The following is a 24,022-nucleotide window of genomic DNA, read 5'->3' as shown; positions in this document are numbered from 1 at the left end:
TTATCGAATATCTCCTGTGACTTTAACATGCACAAATAATTGTTAATGCAGAAATATAGAAGGCCTCATTCATGCTTGGAGACAGCTCAATCTGTGTACAAGCCGATAAATCATCTGACATGAATACAAAATGAGAAAAGTTCCTGGCGCTCCAACCTTGACTGTGAAGAAGGGGCATTAAACATTGGCTCCTGGACCTGGCAATGATAATCCTTTCCTAGGTTGGAAATTCCTTCAATATGCTGAAATTGATGCTCTGGATATATTCTCTGATGTTCTGCATGGGGACACCACCAGACCCCCTTGCGAAATTGCTGCTTAATCACAATAAGTGGACTACTTTACTCAATCTAGCCCCAGCCGAAGGCAGCCTGGGATGACTAGACTACATTGAATCAAAGAACCCCTTACAAGGGGTAGTAACAAGTCCAAATCTCCTCTCAAGGGGGCTGACAATCCTGAATTTGAGGTTATGTTTCCTTCCACACTCTCTCTTGCTCTTTCACCTGCTTCAACCCCACCCTTTTAGTTGCTACCTTTGCTACCTTTATGTCTGAGCTGGCTTTCCAACAGGATACGTTCCCAATTGCTATCATCCTGCTTAGTGTCACCCCACAATGAATAGTTTAATTACATTTCCTGAACCTAACAAAGGGTTATGGGCTACGGTATTATTTTCTGCGTTGCTGTAATTAGGTTTCTACCGATACGAAAGGACACATTTTACAATATTTTATTAGCTGATGTGACTATATGCCCTATGTGACATCTGTTGTTTGTCTCCTGTGTGTATACTATCCCGCCCTCTCAACTGCCCCTCCCTCTCAAGCTCTCACCTGAATGCCATGCATGGACTCTTCTGTGTCTGCTTTCAGCTCTGCTCTGGATCATGGGGTCCCCCAACTCCGGGCCCCAATTCTTTCTGCTAGATTATTTGCCCAATTCCTACCCCTTCACTTGCCTGTACTACAGGGGTTTTGGTTCTTGGACCAAGGTTACAGATCCCATATGGACCCAGACAACTTACTGATTGATTTCTTCAATCCTGTCCTCCCACTACTGTTGTTGACCACAACTTCTGGTCATTCCTTACTGCCCCTCCAGGAGACCAGCTTCTCCTTGTCCATAGTAAACTTAAATTACCTTCAGCTGCCACCTGCTGAAGGAGCTTTATTTCATGTTGTACTAGCCATATAGACTGGTCCCTGACTCACTCCTTTCATTACGGCACATCTGTTGCTCCTTTGAACCGTCTTATCATTCTCATCATATCCTTTCCGTTGCCATGTGTCCACTGCAATCAGCTCCTATTGGTAAAATGGCACTGTTGTTTGTCAGTTGGAACATTAATGGCCAGTCCCATTTTGTCAAACGTAAAAAGGTTTTACATTATCTTTACACATTGACATTGTATTCCTACAGTACACCAACTTTCCCATGATGAAACAGGTGTGAAAATGATCACGGATTGCATGGGCACTGCGATTAGTAGTAGTAATGGTATGCAGACTGATCAGGGTGAACTAGCAACATTCTGCAAAATATCTAAGAAATGTGGGATGGCTATTCGTATCAACAAAACCAAGTCCCATGATGTTCTTAAGACTTGGGCAGACCAAAATGGAAACTACATCTTTGTGAAATTGAAGATGTTTGACAGGACTCTGGACTTTAGCATGGTATATGCCTCAAACACACAGGGTTTACTTGTTCTGTAAATTGTATAAACAAATAAGTGAATTAAATGCTATGCTGTAGTTAGTTGGAGGTGATTGGAACCTTGTCCTGGATATCTTCTGATACATCAGGGCATTATGATGTTGAAAATTGGAATGATAGAGCCATTATGACTGACCTGTTGATTGATCATGGCCTACTAGACGTATGGTGTCCCTTGCATCCCACTGATTGGAACTTAAACCTTTTTTGCACATTAGTTTTGTACATGAGAGAATATTTTATTCTGTAGGGGGCTCTTCTAGCCACAGTAACTCATTAGTCTACCCTGGAAGGTGGTGTGTCCGATCACTCCTCTGTTATGTTAGGTCTGATTCTGGGCCAATCAACATGCCCTCCATCATTATGGTGCATGCAAACCAGGGCATAAGATGCCCTCTGACAAAAAGCACTGCATGCTACATGTCTCTACATATGTAGAGGATAATCAGTACTCTGTAACATGAGCTCAGCTGTTGTGGGTGTCAGGTAAATGCTACCTGGAGAGAGTTGATGATAAGGGATAATGCACTGGCCAAGAAGAAGGCAAAGGAAGAACAGTTGTCTTTGGAATTTCAAGTGATATCCCTGACATTGCAAGTCAAACAAATGCCAATAAGATGAAGTAAGGAAATGAGAAACATGGCGGATAAAAAAGGCAAAGTCCTGGTTGCTCAATATCACCTCTCTCATCCCCTTGACATAGTGAAGACATTTGTATCCTACTGTGAGAAACTGTATAGAACTTAAGCCACCGAAATTGTGCACACCAATGATTGCCCAATGTTTATGATGTGTTCAAGGAGACAGGTTTTTCAGACCCACTAGACTCTATATCTAATAAAGCTACTTTCTCACTGACCTATTAGATTGATTTACCTCCCCTAACATTGACATGACAGATTTTGCCACAATCCTGGCACCCAAACTACAGACAGTTAGTTATATGCATGTCTGTGAAACCCAAGTGGTGTTTGTCAAAGGCTACTATTCATCCAGGAACTACCCCCAGACTCTGTGGCATATCCTCTGGTGACTCTCTTCCTCCCAGATGATGCATTGCCATTCTGTTGTATGTGAAGAACGTGTTCAACAGGGTTGGGTGGGAGTACTTTTTTTGGATCATGGAAAGAGCATGCCTTGGCACAGATGTTATTAGAATGTGAGCTGGCTATGTTACTCCTCTGTGATTTCTGCTCTTTGCAATGGTTTCTTATCCGGACATGACAACATCAAGAGGGAGACTTTTCTCATTCCTGTTGTCAGTGGAACCTTTGTAAACTGTCATCCATTCCATGGCCTCATTTAAAGGTACTGATAGCCAGGCAGAACAGTTTAAGGTGTTTTCATATGTGGAGGAGATCTTGCTGTCATTATTCCCTGAGACCTCATTACCCACCATCATGTCTTTGATCCGTTCTTTCTCTTTAATTAAGTGGGGTAAATGGGAGGATCAGCCACAGTTTCCCAACACTGATGAGTGTAGAGTACATGGCTATGACATGAGAGGGATGCCTAGGAGACTAGCCAAACGTGGCATTCTGATTACTGGAGGACAAGAGAGGATAGTAGAGGATAACATAGTACTTCTAAGTGCCAAAATCAAAAATAATTTTGGGAAATGGTCTCACCTTTACTTATTTTTCTGCGGCTATGTCCAAATAGTCAAACTGACGGTAGCACAAGATGCAATTACAGTTTCGTATTTCTTTCCTTTCTGGATCCCAAAACCATGATGGTGTATATCAATTATATGGGACAGGGGCAGAAAACCTAGATCCAAAATGCAGAGCCTATGTGCAAAACTGCTTCAGAAGAACTTGGACTATCCCATTTGGCCACGTACACTTTCTGGCCCTCCACCTATGCTAGCTCCATTTTATTACCAGGTTCACAGGAGGTACCCCCTTGAATTTCATTGAACAGCTGCCGCTACACTACCTGGAACTGCTCTCCTAGTGTACCTATACAACTCCAAGACCCAATGTTTGAGCACAGCAATCATTGGAGCTTTGATAGACGCTTGGTACCCAGTCCACAAACATCTGAAGAGCCACCATTTGTTGCGATAGCTTCACTCATTTGACACAGTGATGGAATCTTGACTTGGGGCAGTACATTGAACTGGATGGACTGGCTAATAGAGGGGATCCTTACTGTATGCCAGTTTCACCAGGAAGTAAAGCTTAAATCCTTTGTGACTTTTGCCAAGGAATTTGATTTGAAACTGGTTGTCTTTGGATGTCGGCATGTTTCTTGCACGCTTGTTTAGCATTTGTGGAATGGATGACAGCCCGTTTTTATATTGCATGCAATGACTGAATGTTGATTTAATTGATGGTACAGAATATGGTATGATGTATATAGGCAGCATTCATGGGTGGCTCCCTAAGATACAGAAAAGCATAGATATCTTCAATGAATTGTGTATGGAATTGTTACAAAAACTCAACTAATAGTATCAGTTTTCCCAAATGCTCTTGACATTGCGTCAAGATACAGTGTACATAAGGGTTGATGGCTCGATTGACACATTTTGTCTCTGGGGTGTGACAAATGGATTTCTGCAGTCAAATTCCTAACAGTTTTTCAGAATTTGGAAGTAAATTGAGAACCATGATCAGTGATTATCACAGCTAGTAAGTGGTGTAATTGCCCATTATTGTATAAAAAACAAAACAGTAGCCAAAACTGATGCTGTGGGAATAGTTTCAAGGGAGTAGAATGACCTAATTTTGTAAATCAGTCTATCACTCCGCACAAGTTTTTGTATGATGAAAATGTAGGTAGTTATTTAGGAAAATCCATAAAACTAATAGCTCAATGTTTACAAGGGGTAATTCATAGTTGTGGCAGTTCATAGGGTTTAATTTCTCGATTTTTGTTGCCTGAATATTAGCAACTTAAGTCGAACTACACTTCTCTGCTTATGGCTTCCTTACAGTACATTACATGTAGGCTCCATATGTTTACCTGTAAAATATGTGCACATGGACACCATTTGGGAGTAGTCAGGGGTCGTAGATGGGACTTTTAGCTTGCTCCCTGATACTCCTGGCACTTCCTTCGAAACCCCTGACCTCAGAGAGGGTAAACCCTTTGCCTTTCCTAGGGCCAGGGGTCGCAAAGGAAGTGCCAAATTTCGAAATTTGAAATTGCAGCGTGTTGTAATTGTGATGTTAATCGAAGAAAATATAGAGCCACTCCTCGCAAGTTCAAGGTGAAACACACTAAAGTAACGAATAACATGTAGCGCAATTAAAATGTTGCAAATTTGATTACTTTGAGAGTTTCACACATGCGTCCTCTGTCTTATTGACACTCTACATGCATCTATCAGGGGCTTTTTAGATTACCAAATCAGTAGTCAAACTTGTTCAATCTACATCCTCTTACTTATATTGTCAATTGTATTTAAAAATTATTATGACTACAACCTTGCATAACATAAGTATAAACAGCACATCAAATTTAAAGTTGCTCTTGCATCAATAATTTAATTTCATATCATGTACCAAAGAATCTTCAGATTTACTCGGCAACAAGTTGCTCAGCCAGCGCTTTCACCTTATCGACATAAGATTACTTATACCCACAAATATTTTACAATAGAAATGTATTTTTATTGTCTTGAAATTATGGCATTACTATAAATGTTTGTTTAGAGTATTATAGGTTAAAATGTGGGAATGTTTGGGAAACGTGTGCCACACGCTCTTATGCTAAATCTCCTAATATAATGATGATTGAGTGAAGAATATGCCTCATTCTTAAGACTTTGATGGTAATTGAGGTACATGCAGAGGGAGCACATTGAAGTCTGAGTCTGCATTGTCTGTTGTTGAAAAGTTAAGCAACATGAATAATTGTCAACAAGAGTCAGCATGAGAAAATCCTGCGGTGGAACTGGAGGGTGCACTGAATGGAGAAATGTTACTCCAAGTCAAAGAAATGTGTAATACAACAAAACTACTATGACTCTCATTATAAGTGGCATTTTAATTCCGGAGGGGACAGCGGTACCAACCCAATTAGAATTATGAAATAATTAGAACAATGCAGAACTGCCATAAACAGACAACATCAGGAGGATGTTATGAGGAATGATCACTTGGGACGCAGACGAGGAATTACTGATTTAGTTGGTAATTACAGGAAAACTTCGAGATTCTACCTTCCAGCCATGTTAATTTCAATCGCCGAGTAACTAAACCCTCAGTAACCTTATCACTGAGGAGCAGATTTAATGGAGAGTATTCCAAGTCTGATATATGTAGCCACTGACACCAGATGATGAACCTCCTCATGGGCCATAGAAGTCATTTTACGCTATACAATATTTCTTCCAGTAACAGTTTGCACAAATCTTCTCGGAGCGCAGTTAGTTTTATTGATACATTACGAGAGAGAGCAAATTATATACATGGAGGCAAAGAAATAAAAATAACCTACCTTTCGAGAATGGATCTCTTTTACATACAATGGAAGAAGAAACTCGGAAATTCCTTCTAGTCGGATACCTTTCTTGTTAACTCTAAGGTTCCCCATTCCATCCTGTAAGTAGTAACACACGAGTATGAATGTGAGGATAGTGTTAATAAAGACAATTTCAACATCATTGTAAGTCAAAGCCAAGTTAAAGAAGAAAGCACAGATTTGAAAGACTTAGATCTGGAATTGATGCTGTAATTTATGCCATTTCAACTATTTTTTATCAAGTTAGTAACTGTGATACCAATCTAAAAATGCAGATTTAATATTAGCAGTAGACCTTTCCCCATTTGCCTGCACCAATGCCTGGAAGAAGGACAAATCAAGTTTTAAATATAAAACCTTGGACCCCTTCTGAAAAAGCAAAGCCTTTCCATTCACACAGCCTGGGAGCTGCAGTTCCCATGTCGACTCCACTACACTTCAACCACCAGAGTCTATGTCAGGTCTTTTTCCTAAACGGGCTGTTGCCTGGCACAGTGGAACTGTTGTAGTAATGCAATTACTGAAAATGAACTCGCATAGCCTGGCTACAACTTCAGTGCTTCATTACTACCCACCTTTGAAGACTTCTTCTAAAAAAAGTCACTTTTTCATGCTACAAGCCTCCTAAGCCTAAGAAGACTTATTCACTGTATAATCTTTACCGATGAATTCCTTGAGAGTATATATTGGTTATTAAAACATACTTAATACAATAGCTCATTCGCTTCTACGCTCAATGACTATAAAATGTTGCTATTACCCAATGGAAGCTCTCGAGCTGCAAATGAAAGCAGATGTCAGGGAGGAGTCTTTAACTCAATGAGCCATCTTGACACTAGACAAAGATAATCATGGATTTATGTTTAATTGACATTATTTGAAAGACCTATTTAAAGAAAGCTAACTCACGATGGTCCGATTTTCACAAAACGCACTTGATTTTGCCCCTTTGCAAAGGAGTGAGGAGTACTCTGAACAGGTTACTTTACCAGGTTGTGCATTTCCTCTGGGGTTTAAGATGAGAGATTGTCGTCAAGGACCGCACTATTTTGAAAGAAACTTCAGACATGAAAGATTTCTATGCTACTGAGATAATATGCTCATAAGCATATGGAACCGCACCTGCAATCCGATTTACTTTATTCCACTTTTGTCTTTTCCAAAGAAAATGCTCATTTTTGGGCAAAGTTTCTTTGCTCGGTTACATCTATGAACACTGCAAATCAGCTTGTGGCTTGATTGGGATTTACACGGCGTGTGCCTGTTCTTAAAAATACCTACACTTGATAACAATTATGTGCAGCCTCTTCTATATAACGGAAAATGTACTATATACAGAATATACATAAGGAGATTAGCCCTCCATTGAAATAGGTCGCTTATAGACGCCGCCCTAGCAGTAGATATACTTCTCTGCTCTTCTCAGAAGTTATTCTAAAACTGTTTCTTTAAGATATTCAGGGGCATATTATCAAGAACGGCATTAAAATTATCGCCCCTTTAGCGGCAGGAAACTGCTGAAAAAGCATTGATAATGGGCTTGATAATATGCTCTTGTGAATTCCCATAGAAGCCCAGGTTCACACCAGAACGCTTTATTGTTGGGGGAGCTGGTGGGCTCGTGCCAGTATTAAAATAGAAAGCATTGACTAAGGTGTCCTCACCAGCTGAGGGGCCTTCGAGACAGAAAGCCACCAAACAACTCCATAGATGCACAGCGGATGCAGGCAGCCTGCTGTGAGTAAGTGAAGAGGATCTTATGATCTACAGTTTCAAACATGTCTGAGATGATGTTCTGCCCAAATGCTCACTTTGAGGGCTTAAAACCTGTTTATTCACTGTGGGAAGTGATATAAACACCATTTAGAGGTAATTTATGTTCATGCGAGAACATCCGATTTTTCATGCAAAATGATCGATGACGCGCGACCTGAGGAAATTGCTCTGAGATGACCAAAATGGTCTGTTTTCAAAATTTCCATCTTTCAACTAATTTTGAGTTTCATATGTGGATCATCACTTTTGGAGCTAAAATGAGCATGTTTATAGTCATTTTCATGCTTCTAGGAAACCAAAACTCAAGATTTGGTGCATGGGTAAAAGTGACTTAAAATTACTTAAATGCTCACTTTGAGGGCTTAAAATGTGTTTATTCACTGCGGGAAGTGATATAAACACATGTTCTTGGGAGAACATCCGATTTTTCATGCAAAACAATCGATGAACCGCGACCTGAGGAAATTGCTCTGAGATGACCAAAATGGTCCATTTTGAAAATTTCCATCTTTCAACTAATTTTGACTTTCAGATGCGGATCATCACTTTTGGGGTTAAAATTAGCATGTTTATAGTCATTTTCATGCTTCAAGGGAGCCAAAACTCAAGATTTGGCTCATGGGTAAAAGTGACTTAAAATGACCCAAATGCTCACTTTGAGGGCTTAAAACTAACCCTGGGCGTAGTGTGCGGAGTGGGGCTCCGCGGAGCTACGCGAAGTGGGCACAGAACTACGCCCACCCGCGCACTCCGCGTAGCCCCATTACGCGCCGCCCGCCTCCCTCCCGCCCTCCCTAAATACTTAAATAAAAGGATAGAAAGCTTTTAAAAACACTTACCTTGTCTGCCGCGTCCCCGGGGCTCCCTCTCGCCGTCCCGCGATTCGCGCCGCCACCGATTCAGATACTAATGCGCATGCGCGGGCGCCCGCGCATGCGCATTTCTCATGAGAAAAGCGCATGCGCGGCCGCCCGCGCATGCGCATTAGTATCTGAAATGGCGGCGCGAATCGCGGGACGGCAAGAGGGAGTCCCGGGGACGCGGCAGACAAGGTAAGTGTTTTTAAAAGCTTACTATCCTTTTATTTAAGTATTTAGGGAGGGCGGGAGGGAGGCGGGTGGCGGCCGGCTACGCACCGTCTGCGGAGCGCGCGTAGTGCCGCCTGGCTACGCCCGCTACGCAAAATGCGTAGGAGACGGCACTACGTGCACTCCGTGCACGGAGCGTAGCTGGCCGCCCACCCTTACTTAAAACATGTTTATTCACTGCGGGAAGTGATATAAACACCATTTAAATGTAATTCATGTTTATGCGAGAACATCCGATTTTTCATGCAAAACAATCGATGACCCGCGACCTAAGGAAATTGCTCTCAGATGAGCAAAATGGTCTGTTTTGAAAATTTCCATCTTTCAACTAATTTTGAGTTTCATTTGGGAATCATCACTTTTGGAGCTAAAATGAGCATGTTTATAGTCATTTTCATGCTTCTAGGGAGCCAAAACTCATGATTTGGTTCATGGGTAAAAGTGACTTAAAATGACCCAAATGCTCACTTTGAGGGCTTAAAATGTGTTTATTCACTGCGGGGAGTGATATAAACACCATGTAGAGGTAATTCATGTTCATGCGAGAATGTCTGATTTTTCATGCAAAACAATCGATGACCCGCGACCTGAGGAAATTACTCTGAGATTACCAAAATGGTCCATTTTGAAAATTTCCATTTTTCAACTAATTTTGACTTTCAGATGCGGATCATCACTTTTGGCGTTAAAATAAGCATGTTTATAGTCATTTTCATGCTTCTAGGGGCCCAAAACTCAAGATTTGACTCATGGGTAAAAGTGACTTAAAATGACCCTAATGCTCACTTTGAGGGCTTAAAACATGTTTATTCACTGCGGGAAGTGATAGAAACACCATTTAGATGTAATTCATGTTTATGCGAGAACGTCCGATTTTTCATGCAAAACAATCGATGACCCGCGACCTGAGGAAATTGCTCTGAGATGACCAAAATGGTCCGTTTTGAAAATTTCCATCTTTCAACTAATTTTAGTTGTGAGTAAGATCCTTAGCATAGGTAGAATTATTGTCAAGTGAGAAAAATACAGGAACATCATAGCATCCTAAATCTCCTTCCAGAAAACATATAAGATATTCTGAACAATCTAATAGTTCTCAACAAGCTTGTGAGTAAAAGAAACCTGTGTGTGAATTGAGCTGGTATCTAGTTGGTGCATAACGATTATTTTTATAACAATATACAGACTTGGTGGTCTAAGGAAGTTCATCAAACCAAGTCTACAAGAGCAAAATATGTGTTTTGACTACTAGCTAGGACTAGAAAGCAGCACCTAACAGTATGAGAGATATTAACATGATACCCAGAAGTAGACCTCAGATTCACACCAGTAAATATTCTCTCAGTTCTGGTAGAGCGGCAAAGAGCAGACAGGCTTTCTTAGAGGAACATGTGTTAAGCATTTTTACAGCACCAACAGTGATGAAAGGTAATTGGCATGACTCAAAAGAAATATGAAACCAATTTATAAAAATAGAGCTTAGTATTATATAAATGTGTGACACCTGAATGAAATATGTACAGTTTATATAACTGGGGTTATAGAATTTACAGTGATAATAAAATCCATATTATTTTGCAGAGCTGTCAAACTTTATCATTGCGGTCAATGGAGAAAATTCCAGTTGGCTCTTGGTCATTTGCAGGGTGAGTTCAACGAAAACCACTTGGTGTTAGGGTCTTGTGGGTCCACAGACCAAGTCTGGACTCATTGCGGTAAATGGAGAAAATCCCAATTGGCATTCGGTCACTTGCGGGTGAGTTCCACGGAAACCACTTGGAGTTAAGGTCTTGTGGGTCTACAGACCAAGTCTGGACTGTCACAACAATTTTACCTTGTCCAGGGCGACCATTTGCAGAGGTAATTTGGCTGTCCTTGGTGCTGATGGGGAGCTGCAGGAGATGTTAAAAAACAGCATTTGACAAAACAATGCTTGCAGGCTGAGTTCAGGGGAGCCACTTGAAAGTGAAGCATTGAGGGGCCCAAGGACCAGGAATCACCAGGTAGAAAGCTGTACCTACCTTGGGTGTCTCAGGTGCAGAGGTGTGCTTGGCTATCCATAGTGCTGGACGGGCCTGAATTTACAAGGTGTGCCAAAGAGACTTTTTTGGGATGAAAGAACTAGACAACTGCACCACAGAGATGGAAGGGAGATGATGCCAAATGTGCTCTCCGCATGGAGCGTTGAGTGAAGCAGTTAGTATTCAGTCAGACCGCCAACAAGCCTTGGTCATTGCAAAGGTCACGGCTGGGTCAATCTGCTTCCAGAGGTCCTGGTAATGTTCTAAAAGGTTGTGACATGGTGAGGTTCAGGACTACACTTCCCAGAAGGCACCTGACCAGTAACCAGTGGGCTGGTCCACAACAGCGCCCGGTGGTCAGTCCTTCTTGGGTCTTGGAGTGGTGGTCTGTGACCTCTGGTACCATATACTAGGTACATACAGGGGCGGGTTAAAGCATTTTGGCAATTGAGTGTACCAAAACACATTATCTTTTGAGGCAAAGATCACTGGCACTGGTGCCTGGTTAGCAGGTCCCAGTGCACTTTTAGTTCTGAAACCACAGCACCCAGAGCAAAGAGCGTGGGGTGGTGTGGTCAGACAAAAGGGGCACTTTCTTACAGGAAGGTTAATGTGACATTTGATAATCAGATATTTGTCACATGAAGGTCTCTAGATCTTTAGATTCATCAAAGATCCGTGGGTTACCCTAAAAGATGATCCTCAACCTTGCAGCACCTATAAAGGTAAAAGCGATGTACAGGGATCTGAGTTTGGAGCACTAGCCAAATAACTTTAATCTTCGCTCCACTGTGGGCTTTGCATTGTCTTGTGAAATGCCCACTGTAAGCCTTTACAGTAAATAGTTTTACTTTGTTTCATCCGGCCCAGAATCATCTCAGTATGCTGGTAACATAGAGGCCCAAAGATAAGAGCTCTTGGTTGGTTAGGTGAAACAGGTGGAATCCTGTGAGCCCTTTCAATCACAAAGCTTTGATCAAAGGTTAGTTCAAGGACGTGTGGAAGCCAAGACAGAAAGGAAAGTTAAGCAGGATTTGTTGCTGTTTTCTGTTTTTACTAGTAGTCCAAAAATTCTCAGATTACCCCTTTTGTTTCTATCTTCTAAGGCTGATATTTCCTCTTACATTACTTTCCGCTTCAATAAATCAGAATTTTTTGTGATGAACGCCTAGTCAGTGGCCACCCATTTCGAGCTGTTTTCAGTAATTACTTTGGTTGATCGTGGTAAGTCATGTAGAGCATTGAGCTTCAAAAATATAGTTTCACTGTTATGGGATAAGTCCTGTTTCCCCTTAATTGGAGAATCAGGTGATGGTGGGTCCTATTTGGTTGAATTGTGGCCCTGTTTTTGTTCCTTCTACCCTCTGTGTTCCTTCTCTCTTGTGTCAGCCATTTCAGAAAGTACTTCCTTGATGTGTAGCAAAGTGGTGCTTACAAATGTATACAGCACAGAATTGTGACATGATAATCATAGCACACCTTGAAATTTAGAAGCGTGGTAGCTTAAGATGAAAATATTGAATGATGGAGTCAGATCACCGACCCAGTAATTTGAAGTGATTGGGCTGGCCTGGATTAATATATTTGAGAGCTGGTTTAGGCTTTATAATTATGCTTCCCAGCGGTGAAAGAGGCCCTATAATGTCTTCAACCACTGACCTAGGGTGGCAAGGAGTGAGAGGCACAAAAGCGTTAATTCAAGAGTTCAGGTAGCCACCAGTGAAGGGGTCCTAAAAGCAGCATTTATGAAATTATTCCAATCTTAATAAGTGAGGTGCCGATTTAGAGGTTGGTATGAAGATCAGTGAAAGCCTGCCCTAAAGCATGTCACCAACCAATGTATCTCATAAAAGGTCTATGAATAATGCCAGCAGGAGAGGGAACAAGCCTTAGCTCAGAAATGTGTGCGTAGTTGCTTGAAGTGGGGTCGTAGTGTGAAAAGCGGGCATAAAATGATTTCCTCAAGTAGGGAGCAGGCGCCAACTTGGATACTTGAATGCAGTGCCAACTTGTTCCAAAATATTACCGTAGGTCTTACCAGGTTGGTTTTTCGGCCTGCATAATGAGTAGAACACAATGGCAGCCGGATATGAGCATTGGGCAGTGCCACACAGTAATAAAAGAGGCACTGAGGGTTCCTGGGCTAGTGAAGGCACCATCGTAAAGCATCAGGCCACATCGGAGACCATCACGTCAGCTTGCCTCAGACAGGAACACTACAGTGCAAATTAGTTCCAACTGCATGTCGGTCCCATGATAAGCCTTGGACCACTTTTCTTTCAGTCAGGGGATTCCTCTGACTGTGATTATAAAGGTGGAAAAAAACCTCACGCCAAGAGCTCCACACCTACAGTGCCATCTTTGTTGGGCGCTAGCCACGCCCTCCCTGGACTGGACCTAGAGTGTCATTCATTAAGATGTAAAAGTGAACCTAGTGCATGTAAAGGAAGCAGCCAGGGTCTGGACGTGACCAATGAGAATTACGAGGGGTTCTAAGGAATCCTGCTGAATGTCGCAGTCGATTCCCCTTACTTTCTAATAGAAGATTGTTAAAGGAAGCTGTGGTGAATTAAAGATCATACTTTAAATGAGATGCAGTCTTTCACTGGCAGCTAGTTTAGACTCAGAGTCTGACGTGGACAGGATCCGTGGGGCTTGACATGACCATACTTTTTTTTATGAACTAACACAGTTCCTAAAATCTTTTGTAAAAGACAACTGTCCCGAGATAGTTAATTTTGACAGTTGAGATGCCTCAGATGAAGTGTAAGGGGGGTCTCCTAAACAGTGAAGTGGAGAGACAGACAGCTAAATAGGAAACAAGCCTTCTCGCCTAGGAGCCTGCTGCCAAAAAGTAATGCAAATTTGCTCAATTGGTTAATATGCAAGCATAAAAGCTGCTTTTAATGCATAGTTAAAAAAATATGCTTTCACTAGGTACAGTCTATGTATTGCCAACATCTATATTTTGGAAGCACTTTAAAGTACCTTAAACCTAAACCTGTTACACATCTTGTGGCAGACTATCTTATTCTGTGTGTAATGCAAATTTAAGTAATGACGTACATATTCAAAATGCTTTTTTTTCACAGTCTGGGGCCTCGTAGCACTACAAAGACACTAGTAACTAGTCCCACTGCAATCACCAGGATTTAATTATGTGGCTCTCTGGTTACACACAGACACCTGCAGAGAGACAGTATTAACCAATAGAGGTGTAATAAAGTAACAAATAGCATTTCCCGCTGATTGGTCAACCTTGCATTTATTTTTCATTTGGGGTGTGCGTTATTTTATATTAAATTACCCGAAGGTGAAAGACAAACAAAATAGTTACAGAATATTTCTTTATTTAAATCACCTTCCATAGATACTGCACGTGCAGTGGAAAGGGGACCCAGATGCCTGTGGGGCCACTGAACCATACCCATTGATGCTTTTTGTAATTCAAACAGCAGCCAAGTGGGGAATATATGACGTTACAACGAATTCCGTTGCAACGCATGCCTTTACCACGCATGCGTTACAACGGAATTCGTTTACCACGCATAACATTTACCACAATTACTAGCGTGGTGACGTCATACGTCGTTAGGAGAAAGCGGAAGTTTATTTTCCGTTTTCTCTTAAACGACGCTGATACCGGACGTGACTTCAGGTGAGTTTCTTTTTTGGGGGGGAGACCCCCCAACCCCCCCTTTTTTTACTTTTTACCTTTACCACATATACCTTTACTACAAACCTCGTAGTAAAGGTATGCGTGGTAAAGGCTTTCGTGTTAACCACACATGCGTTGTACTGCATGCGTGGTTAACGATTTCATTGTAAAGGCTTCGTTGTAATGGCCGTTTCCCCCAAGTGGGGCCATTTCCATCCTTGCATTAGGCCATGACACTGGTTAAACTATTGGTCAAGGACACTAAAGATGTACAGATTCAGCTCTGATAGAACTATGACATATGATGATTGGCAGGTGGTTCATTTATACATCATGATATATCATAGTTCCGAAGAAAACTGGCAATCCAACACATGGGAGGTGCGATTAGCCTAAATGTTACTTTAATTCTGACTCAATAACATCTTTGTTACTTTAGATAGATATTTTTTATCGTTCACTATTGGAATGATTTTATATAATTTCTATTTATTCAGCTATTTGTCTTGCCACATTGAGATTTATCTTCAACCAATATGCATTTTACAGTTTAATTTTAACTACTGGGATTGTTTGCTTAAACTTGAAGGATTCGTTGTTAACATAAGAATATGCTTCCGTTTAATCAGACCAAAAGTACATATTTTAAATAGCTCTGTTATCAAATCCTACCCTTTTAATCAAAGAGCTTAGGCCTGGTAAACAATAGTTTGCAGGAGAAACACAGAATCACAACAGTGTGACAGACCAAGTAAAAGTGTTGAGCCTATTAAACTGTCCGAATACAGCAGTGCAACAGACCAGACTGGAGGGGCCTGTGCGCATCATCTGGCAGGCGCATACCTATCGCTTTTTTAATTATGCTGAATTTAGCTCGTAATAAGCAAAGATCGAAAAGTGAATGGAGAAAGTGTATGGAGCTACTGTTCCGAAGGGAGCAGGTGAAGTACAATATCACGGTCCACTGGGTCAAATGCCCTTGCATAATCTAACACCAATGCATAATATAAGTGCCTATCAGGTTTTCAACGGAGTAGTCGCTTTGCAGTCAGTTGGGTGAAACTGATTGATATAAGATATGACATTTTGAAGTGATATAAGAGAAATTCTGTTCACAGGAATTCATTTTTTTAGGACGTTGAAAGTGTTCTACAGACGCCCAGTGATCTGTAATATAATGTGCTGGCTGGGTTATAAAGCTTATGCACTGTAGTGCTTTGAATGTAATTTAAAGACTCTTCTATTCGTCGAGAACGAAGTAGGGCCGCCGTTTCAATTAATATATTCGCTCGAGGAGATACTGCATATGGGATGTGGTTCATAATAATCTATTTTTGATGACCATACATATATCAAATGTCCTAGCCATTTATTACACATGAAAAGACATGAACATCCAAACACACGCATAGACACTCTCACGCACTCCCAAGGGCTGATTCACAAAGGAAACACACTTTTGAGCACGTTTACTACTTTTCAGTATCAATCAGAAACTGAACTTTTGTAGTAACTTACACCTTTGTCATAAATTACACGTGTAACTTACACTTATGCTGTAACATACACTTTTGTAGCAAGTCCAGCACTATACATGGCCAACTACTTGCACCCTCCCACTGTAAATAATGGATGTAGGGACGTAATATAAAAAACCATGGGAAATAATACTACATTAAATTAAAACATTTACAATAGTTAAAAAATATTCTTAAATATAAAATAGTGTGATATATATATATATACATATATATATATATATATATATATATATATATGTATATATATATATATATATATATATATATATATATATATATATATATTAGTACATATGTATTATTTAATTATAAAATATAAATATACATTTATAATAGAAATAGTTAAAAATGGTATATATTTCAGCACTGTTCAGACAATGATTTCCTGAGTGTTGTGTGCCAGCAGTGAAGATTACTAGCCCACACCACTATCCTTGGGTAGACCTTGGACTGCTCTGCTTCACTACCCTGAGAGTGTCAAGTGCTACAATGTGGCACTTGGTTCCCAGTCAGGAGAGGATTATGAACTCACATACTCCACAAATATTAATCCCATTTTTTTACATGTGCAATCAGTGATTGTACTTATTAGACAAATGAACCATAATGATCTAACTTTAATGTCTCCATTTCTATGGGATTAGCAACACATTAATTTTGGAATACCAGATTCCTAGAAAACTAAATGTGCATTTGTATCACAATAGACCCATGCAGCACTCTTCTATAGTAAAAGTGTGATTCGTAAGTGCCAGTGGTGGAGGTCTCCAGTTGCAAGTTTCCTGGACATGTTCCCCTTTAGAAAACGTGTAAATATTTTGTTTGATTTCTATTTGTGACCTTAATTTATCAATTTCATGTACGAAGATAAACGTATATAGCTAGCATTTTCTTAAATTATCCACTTGTATTATGTCACACTAATGATCCAGGTTATACAAATGAAATATGAATCCTTGACTTCCTCAAATGGTACCAATGTAAATAAACTTGTGACATGTTCAGTGTCTGCAGAATGCAAGCACCAAACAAGTTGCACTTTTCATTGCTACAAGCATATGAATGTGGTATTGGCCCAGAGTCAGTGACTTTGCGCAAACATGAACATTCAATTTGCAGCTCTGTACATGGTGCACATGCGTCACCAGGACTGTGGACAAGATTTATTGGCCATTTCAAACAATCTCCCTCTCAGAGCATGCATTCCTAAGACAACGTATAGCTTCAAGTACATCCTTTCCATGAGGTTTGAACCAGAGACAAGAATTGTGTTGGTCCAGCCGCTTGTGTCTGGAATATTCTTCACCTTTCACCAGACTTGCAAAATGATCATTGTTAGACCTGAAAGACTTAGGCGGCTCTTCCTAACTATTTTGCCTGCTTGACTCATATGTATCTTGTAGATTCCCTTGTGTTTGCCTTAGGACTCTGAGCACTTTACCACTGCTAACTAATGCTAAAGTGCATGAACTCTCTCCCCTAAACATGGTTTAATTGACCTATCCACAATTGGTACATTTAATTTACCTTTAAGTCCTTGGTACAGTACATTACATGTGCCCAGGGACTGTAAATTACATTCTATTAGTGGGATTGCAGCACTGCTTGAACTACCCACTGAAGTAGCCCTTAAACATGGCTCAGGCCTGCCACTGCAGAGCCTGTATGTACAGTTTTTACTGCCATGTGAACTTTGCATTACAAACCTTTTGCCACGCCTTACACTCCCCTTTTTTTTTACATATAGGTCACCCCTAGGGTAGTCCCTAAGTAGCCCATAGAGCAGTGGCCTGTGTAATCAAAAGGTAGGACATGTGCTTTCTATTTCTAGTTCAAGGTCTAGTTTTACATATTCTCTGTAGTGAAAAACTCCCAAACCCATTTTTCACTACTGAGAGGCCTACCCCTTTCATAGATTAACACTGGGGATTTCTTCTTACATTTAATAAGCTGTAATTCCTATTTGAGAGAAAGTAGAATTCTCATGTTTAGTACCTCTGGATTGGTAATGACAAATCCTCTTGAACTGTAAAGTTGGAATTCTAGTTACCATTCTGGAAATACCGCTTTTAGAAAGTTGGACATTTCCTGCTCCTAGCCATTTGGTGTCTGCTGCATGTCTCTGTTCTCTGACTGAACTTGGTAACAGTTCACTTTGTGAATTCCCTCTAAACAGACCCACACAAATGAAGGCTGGGCGTGAATTCATGCATCTTCCTGGGAGGAAGGAGCTGGGCACAGCCTCACACTTGGGCTCTGTTCTGTTCACAAACAAAGAGCTGCAATCACCCCGTTGATAGTCTGGAGCCAGGACAGGAAGAAAAGAGCCCTCTGCACTTCAAAGCCCCTTCTTTGAAGTGACCCTCACTTCAAATGCACAACTGGGTATAAATACAATATGTCTAAGTACACTTCTAGACCTGACACCAACTTGCCAAGAAGAAGAATTGCTGTGCTAAGGATTGCCACTCTGCTGCCCAGCTGCTCTGGAAGACTGCTGCCTTGTTGTGCTGCCCTGCTGCTTGCAGCTCTCTCTGACTGGAACTTCATCATTTGACCGATGGTGACTCCAAGGGCTAGCCGGCGAGCCTCCTGTTCTTTAAAGGCTCAGGGTCATCAAAGTCTTTTACCCTGCTCATGTGCCTGGTGCATTGGCAGTAGATCCAGATGCTTGCTCCAGGGGAACTATCACATGTTCTGCTGTGTGAGGCAGAATTCAATGCATTGTTGTATATAAGAGCTACTTGGAGCCAGCGCGTCACCTTCGGAACCTACGCAGCAGAACCACCGCATCGCCACCGCTGCAGGAGGGATTTTTGATGCATCCTCTCGATTGTGTGGAGAAACCCACCACATCACAGTCTGAAGAAAAGCATCTCAGAACTAGTGCTTCACCTTTGGAACCCACGCATAACCATTGTTACATTGAGAATATCAACACTTCTCGACTACGGAATTACACCAATGCAGCGCTCGGCTGCACCCCACATCTGGTGTTTGTGACCAGGAGTAAGGTACTTTTGCTCAGTAGACCAAGTGCTGGTCCTGTATCTGGCCCTGTGCTCCTTCGCAGTCAGCCTAAACTCTTGACTTTATCCCGGTCCAGCGCAATCAGATAGCTCTGTACGTTCTTACTGCTACTAAGCGCTCTTTTCTCTTTTATTGTTTAAACATTCATATCTTCATTTCTACTTATTGGAATTTTGTTGTTCTGGTCTTGTTTTTAATTATACAATCATAATTTATTTTCTAAACTGGTGTATAGTTTTTTTGTGGAGTTTTCACTGTTACTGTTTGAAGTGTTGCGCAAATACGCATTTCCTCTTAAGTTAAGCCTGCTTGCTCTGTGCCAAGCTACCAGAGGGTGAGAACAGGTTAATTTATGGTGTGTATCTGACTTACCTCCACCTGGATTGTGGTTCCTGCTTGGACGAGGTGAATACCTCTGCCAACCTGAAACCTAATTTTTAACAATCATCTACACATTAGAAAAGGGTTAAATACTTTTCTTGGCCATGTTTGTACTGATATTATCACCCTGTGAGCCATGAGAGTGTTATTCAGTGCCACAATACATGTGCTTGCCCCACAATGACATTGTCAAAATTGGTTTCACCCAATTGGTCTAGTTAACTTTCTTGAAATGTCATGATAGAGGATGCATAAAATGCACCAATGAATTGAAAGGTAAATGTACAACATGTATATTGCACAAACCTAGCACATTATTTGAAGTACTGGGAAACAATTTTAATATTAGAACCAATTTCACCACTTATTTCACCTCCAGATGCCGAATACACAATACGAAATGGAGTTAACAATCTTGCTCTGCAAAGAATAACAGCTCGACCTTTGAGCCAAGGAAGTTTTTGATAGGCCAAATGGCGATGGTACGATCTGCTTCTATTTATTCACAGGGTCTTCCTAGACTTTTGGGCTCCATTCCTAGCAAGCAAGAGCAGTTTAACAACTGTGATAGATCATCATACAGCCATTAACACACTGACTCATATACCCACAAACTCACTCACACATTCACTCATCTACCCATACAGCCACTCACATACCCACTCAGAGACGTATACAGCCACTAACACACCCACTCACAGACCTATACAGCCACACACACACCCACTCTCAAAGGGTACAGATTACAGTTAGGGAATAAAATTAAAAACACCTTAGAAATTCAGTAAAAAATTCAAAAGATTCATTAAAGTTAGGAAATAATATTTAAAAAATTGTAGAAATTCCCTGAAAAAAACAAAGGTGACAGGAATATTATAATTAGGAATTAGAATAAAACAAACCTTAGAAATTCACAGAAAAAAGGTTACAGGAACATTATATTTAGGTTCAGATTGAACTCATACAAAATCAATTCAATACAGCAGTTAATTAACTAACTATAACTTATGCCCTTGCAATGCACTGCTTTTCACCTCACACATTACATTACTCATGACATGGTCAGTGACATCATTCATGACAAAATGGACGACATTGCAAATTACATCATTGATGACATCTTCCACAGAGCCAGTCACACACCCACTCATACCCCCTCACAAGCACTCCTGCATCTACTCACACCCCCACAGAACCCCTCCGATATCCATTTAAAGACCCATACAACCATTCAATCATAGAACCACTCACTCACCCACTCAGTCACCCATGCAGGTACTCACACAGCGACTCACTCACCCACACAGCTACTCATTCAACTGCTCCCTCACTCATATAACAACTCAAACAGCCATAAACCATTCATAGTGCTACTCACACACCCACTTATTCAACCATACAACCACTTAAACAGATATGCACTCACGCATACAACCTCTGTACACAGCCATACAGTTACCCAAGCAGACACTCACACGAACATCTCTCTCCAGTACAGCCACTCACTTAACCAAACACCCACTCAAACAGCTAAACACTCATCCATACAGCCAGTCATACACCCACTCACGCACCAAAATAGCCACTCACGCACCAAAATAGCCACTCACCCACCCATAGAGCCACTCAGTCACTGATCCAGCCACTCACTCATACTCACCTACCCAAAGAGCCACCCACGCAGTCACTTACCCACCTATACAGCCACTTTTACACCCACTCAATCTCTAATAAAGCCGATTCACTCACTCCTACAGCTACCCACACACCCACCTGTTCACCCATTCAGTTACTCACTCACCCACTAATTCAACAATAAAGCTACTCACACACCCACTTATTCACACACAGATAAACATAGTCACATAGCCATTTACATAAAATATGTTAGAAATAGCATCACTCATTACTAGAACACAAAGTATACTAATTTAACTTTTTGGTACCTTGGTATACATTTTTAACACTCATAAACTTTAAAAAAAAACATCAAAATCACTGAATGATGTCATCAGTGATGTCATTTGTCTGAGTGAAATCTAAGCCTAAATTTACCGTCCCTGGTTTTTCAGTGAAATTCTAATCCTGCAATAAATGTTGGTCCTGGTTTCAAGAGCCAGGAAATCAGAGGGTTAAATGGCTTTATCAATCTGCAATAAAATTCCCATGTTGCATTATTTATATCACAGGAACATGTACACAATGTTTCTACTATTTTCATTTGACAAACTACTTCAGTCATCACTTACTTCCCAATAGAGTTTACAGTAATCCTTCCCTGCTATTTGTGCAAAGTTTTGTGTTACTTTTATCCATTGCATTTTGCACCATTTCCAGATTCTGTTACAGCATGGATGCAGGGGCATTTTTTACTGTGAGGAAACATTTTTGCACTTTCACAGTGATGCAAATGTCATAAAATAATTCTATTTATCGAGCTCCTGGTTACACCCAACGGTGTGTCCCCAAGCTGGAAACCATTCTCCTGTAGGGAGCAGGAAACAAAGAAGCCTAGAAGCTAAACAGAGCAAAGATGCAAATGAGAGTCAGGGATGGAAAAGCCAAGTTTTAATCTTTTACCGAGGGCGTTCTCTGAGGGCCCAGCTCGAAAGGAAAGAGGTAGGGAGTTCCACCTTTTGGCTGCCAAGTAGCCAAAAGAGGGCACTCCCATTCTGGCACTTTGAACTTTGGGGATCTTGACCAGATGAGCTCCAGCCGACCTCAAATTGCGGGCAGGATGATAAGACATTAGCATATGATGAAGATAACTAGGTGCAAAATTAGGTGACAATAGCACAAAGCTTTGTAGAAGATTCTTTTTTCTACTGGCAACCAGTGGAGGGTGCCCAGTAGCGCGTACTGCATCGCATTTTGCGTTGCAGGGCACGCAACAAAATTGGTTGTATTTATCTAATTGTCAACTTACATCCAATCATCCATAATCCAGTGTTTACTACCCCCCACCCTGCCACTCCCCCGCCCCGCCCGTTCCGCCCCACGGGACTCCCTCCATGGGCCGCGACTGGTAGGTCACCCCTAAGTAGGCCCTGTGGCCTACAAGGTAGAGTCCCTGTTGTGGCAAGTCCCCAAAAGCAGATTTATACATCAGTTTTGCTAACTTTGGTTTGGAATTTGGGACAAGCTAAAGAAAAAGTTCAACAATTTCTTTTGCTATTTATAAAAATCAAATTCAATGGCGAAGGTGGAAAGTTGGATTTTTGATCACTATTTAGGGGAGGTAACTTTTAGAAAGTTACCTTTTCCTTGGCTGCCAGTGCTTTTCCTTCCCTGCCAGTGCTTGACCTTACTGAGGTGTGAAATCTGTTCCCAGAGCAGAGACAATGGCTGAGACCTGGTAAACAGATAGGATAGAGGTGAAGTAAATGACAACTATCAGCTCAAAAAGAGCAGCTGAGAAGAATCAGGATATTAGTTTAGTGTGAAGGGACAATGTTGAGAACTGTTTATTCACAGTCAAGTTTAAGGGAAAGCTTGAGGAAGCAAAGCCCTTGAACTGTAGGCCTTGGTATCCAATTGGTCACCAGAACTGTCAGAGGGAGAGTTAGAACCAGCACCAGTTTGGTCCAGCTGATGAGGAAGGGTGGGCTCATTTCCCTAAACACTTCCTTGGTAAGCCCACAAGCTCCCTTCAGGGCAGAAGGATTTCCCTTCCAATAATTCAATTTAGGATAGTTTGAAGGAAGGCAAACGGTAAGTGCTGAAAAATTGGTAGGCGCTGCCCTCTTGAATAGTTTTCTCTTTAGTTAGAGAGAGAGTCACCCTGGCAGCTCAACAGAACACTTGCTCCCCAAATAATAACTCCGTTTCTAAAATGGACATATTTGGAAATATTGAAATGTCATAAAAGTGTCAGTTTTCCTTAAAAAGTATTGCAATGTACATCAGTTAAATTATATGATTGCTAAAGAAAGCGCAATAAACTATACAGTTGGAAAGTATTTCCTGATGGCAATCACAGTACAGTGTCAGAAGGATTTAATGTCTGAACTAGAAGGTTCCTTTAATTTATCTTCTATCTTAACTTCTGATTTAGATAAAAGACAGAATCCTGATTGAAATCGTGCATTTTTCCTAAGGGAAAACGTGTAATGTGAACAGTTCACTTTTTTCGCGCCTAATGAATTTAAATTTCCATAAGCCGCTAATTGGGTTGAATAGCATCACATTTTATGAATCATGATTCAGAAATGCTGTATGGAACTTGACATTCGAGGATCTCATCTGGTTGCATTTAGATCTCATATTTTTGCATAATTAAAAATTTGTGTTAATAATTGAAAGTGATCTTAATTATCTTTTCACACGAAGAGCACA

At 41.0% G+C, this 24,022-nt stretch overlaps 1 protein-coding gene across 1 annotated transcript in view; it reads right to left on the bottom strand.

The window, feature by feature from the left end:
• The window catches only part of SGCZ (sarcoglycan zeta), a 4,560,311-nt gene that overhangs the window by 934,190 nt on the left and 3,602,099 nt on the right, over positions 1-24,022 (bottom strand). Inside the window, exon 10 of the mRNA XM_078678949.1 lies at positions 6,169-6,270. Within this exon, the coding sequence (XP_078535075.1) occupies positions 6,169-6,270 (102 nt within the window). The remainder of the gene's footprint in view (positions 1-6,168; positions 6,271-24,022) is intronic.

The sequence above is a fragment of the Lissotriton helveticus genome, chromosome 2_2 (genome assembly GCF_964261635.1).
Source record: "Lissotriton helveticus chromosome 2_2, aLisHel1.1, whole genome shotgun sequence".
NCBI lineage: Eukaryota > Metazoa > Chordata > Amphibia > Caudata > Salamandridae > Lissotriton > Lissotriton helveticus.
This window is presented reverse-complemented; position numbering and strand designations above follow the sequence as displayed.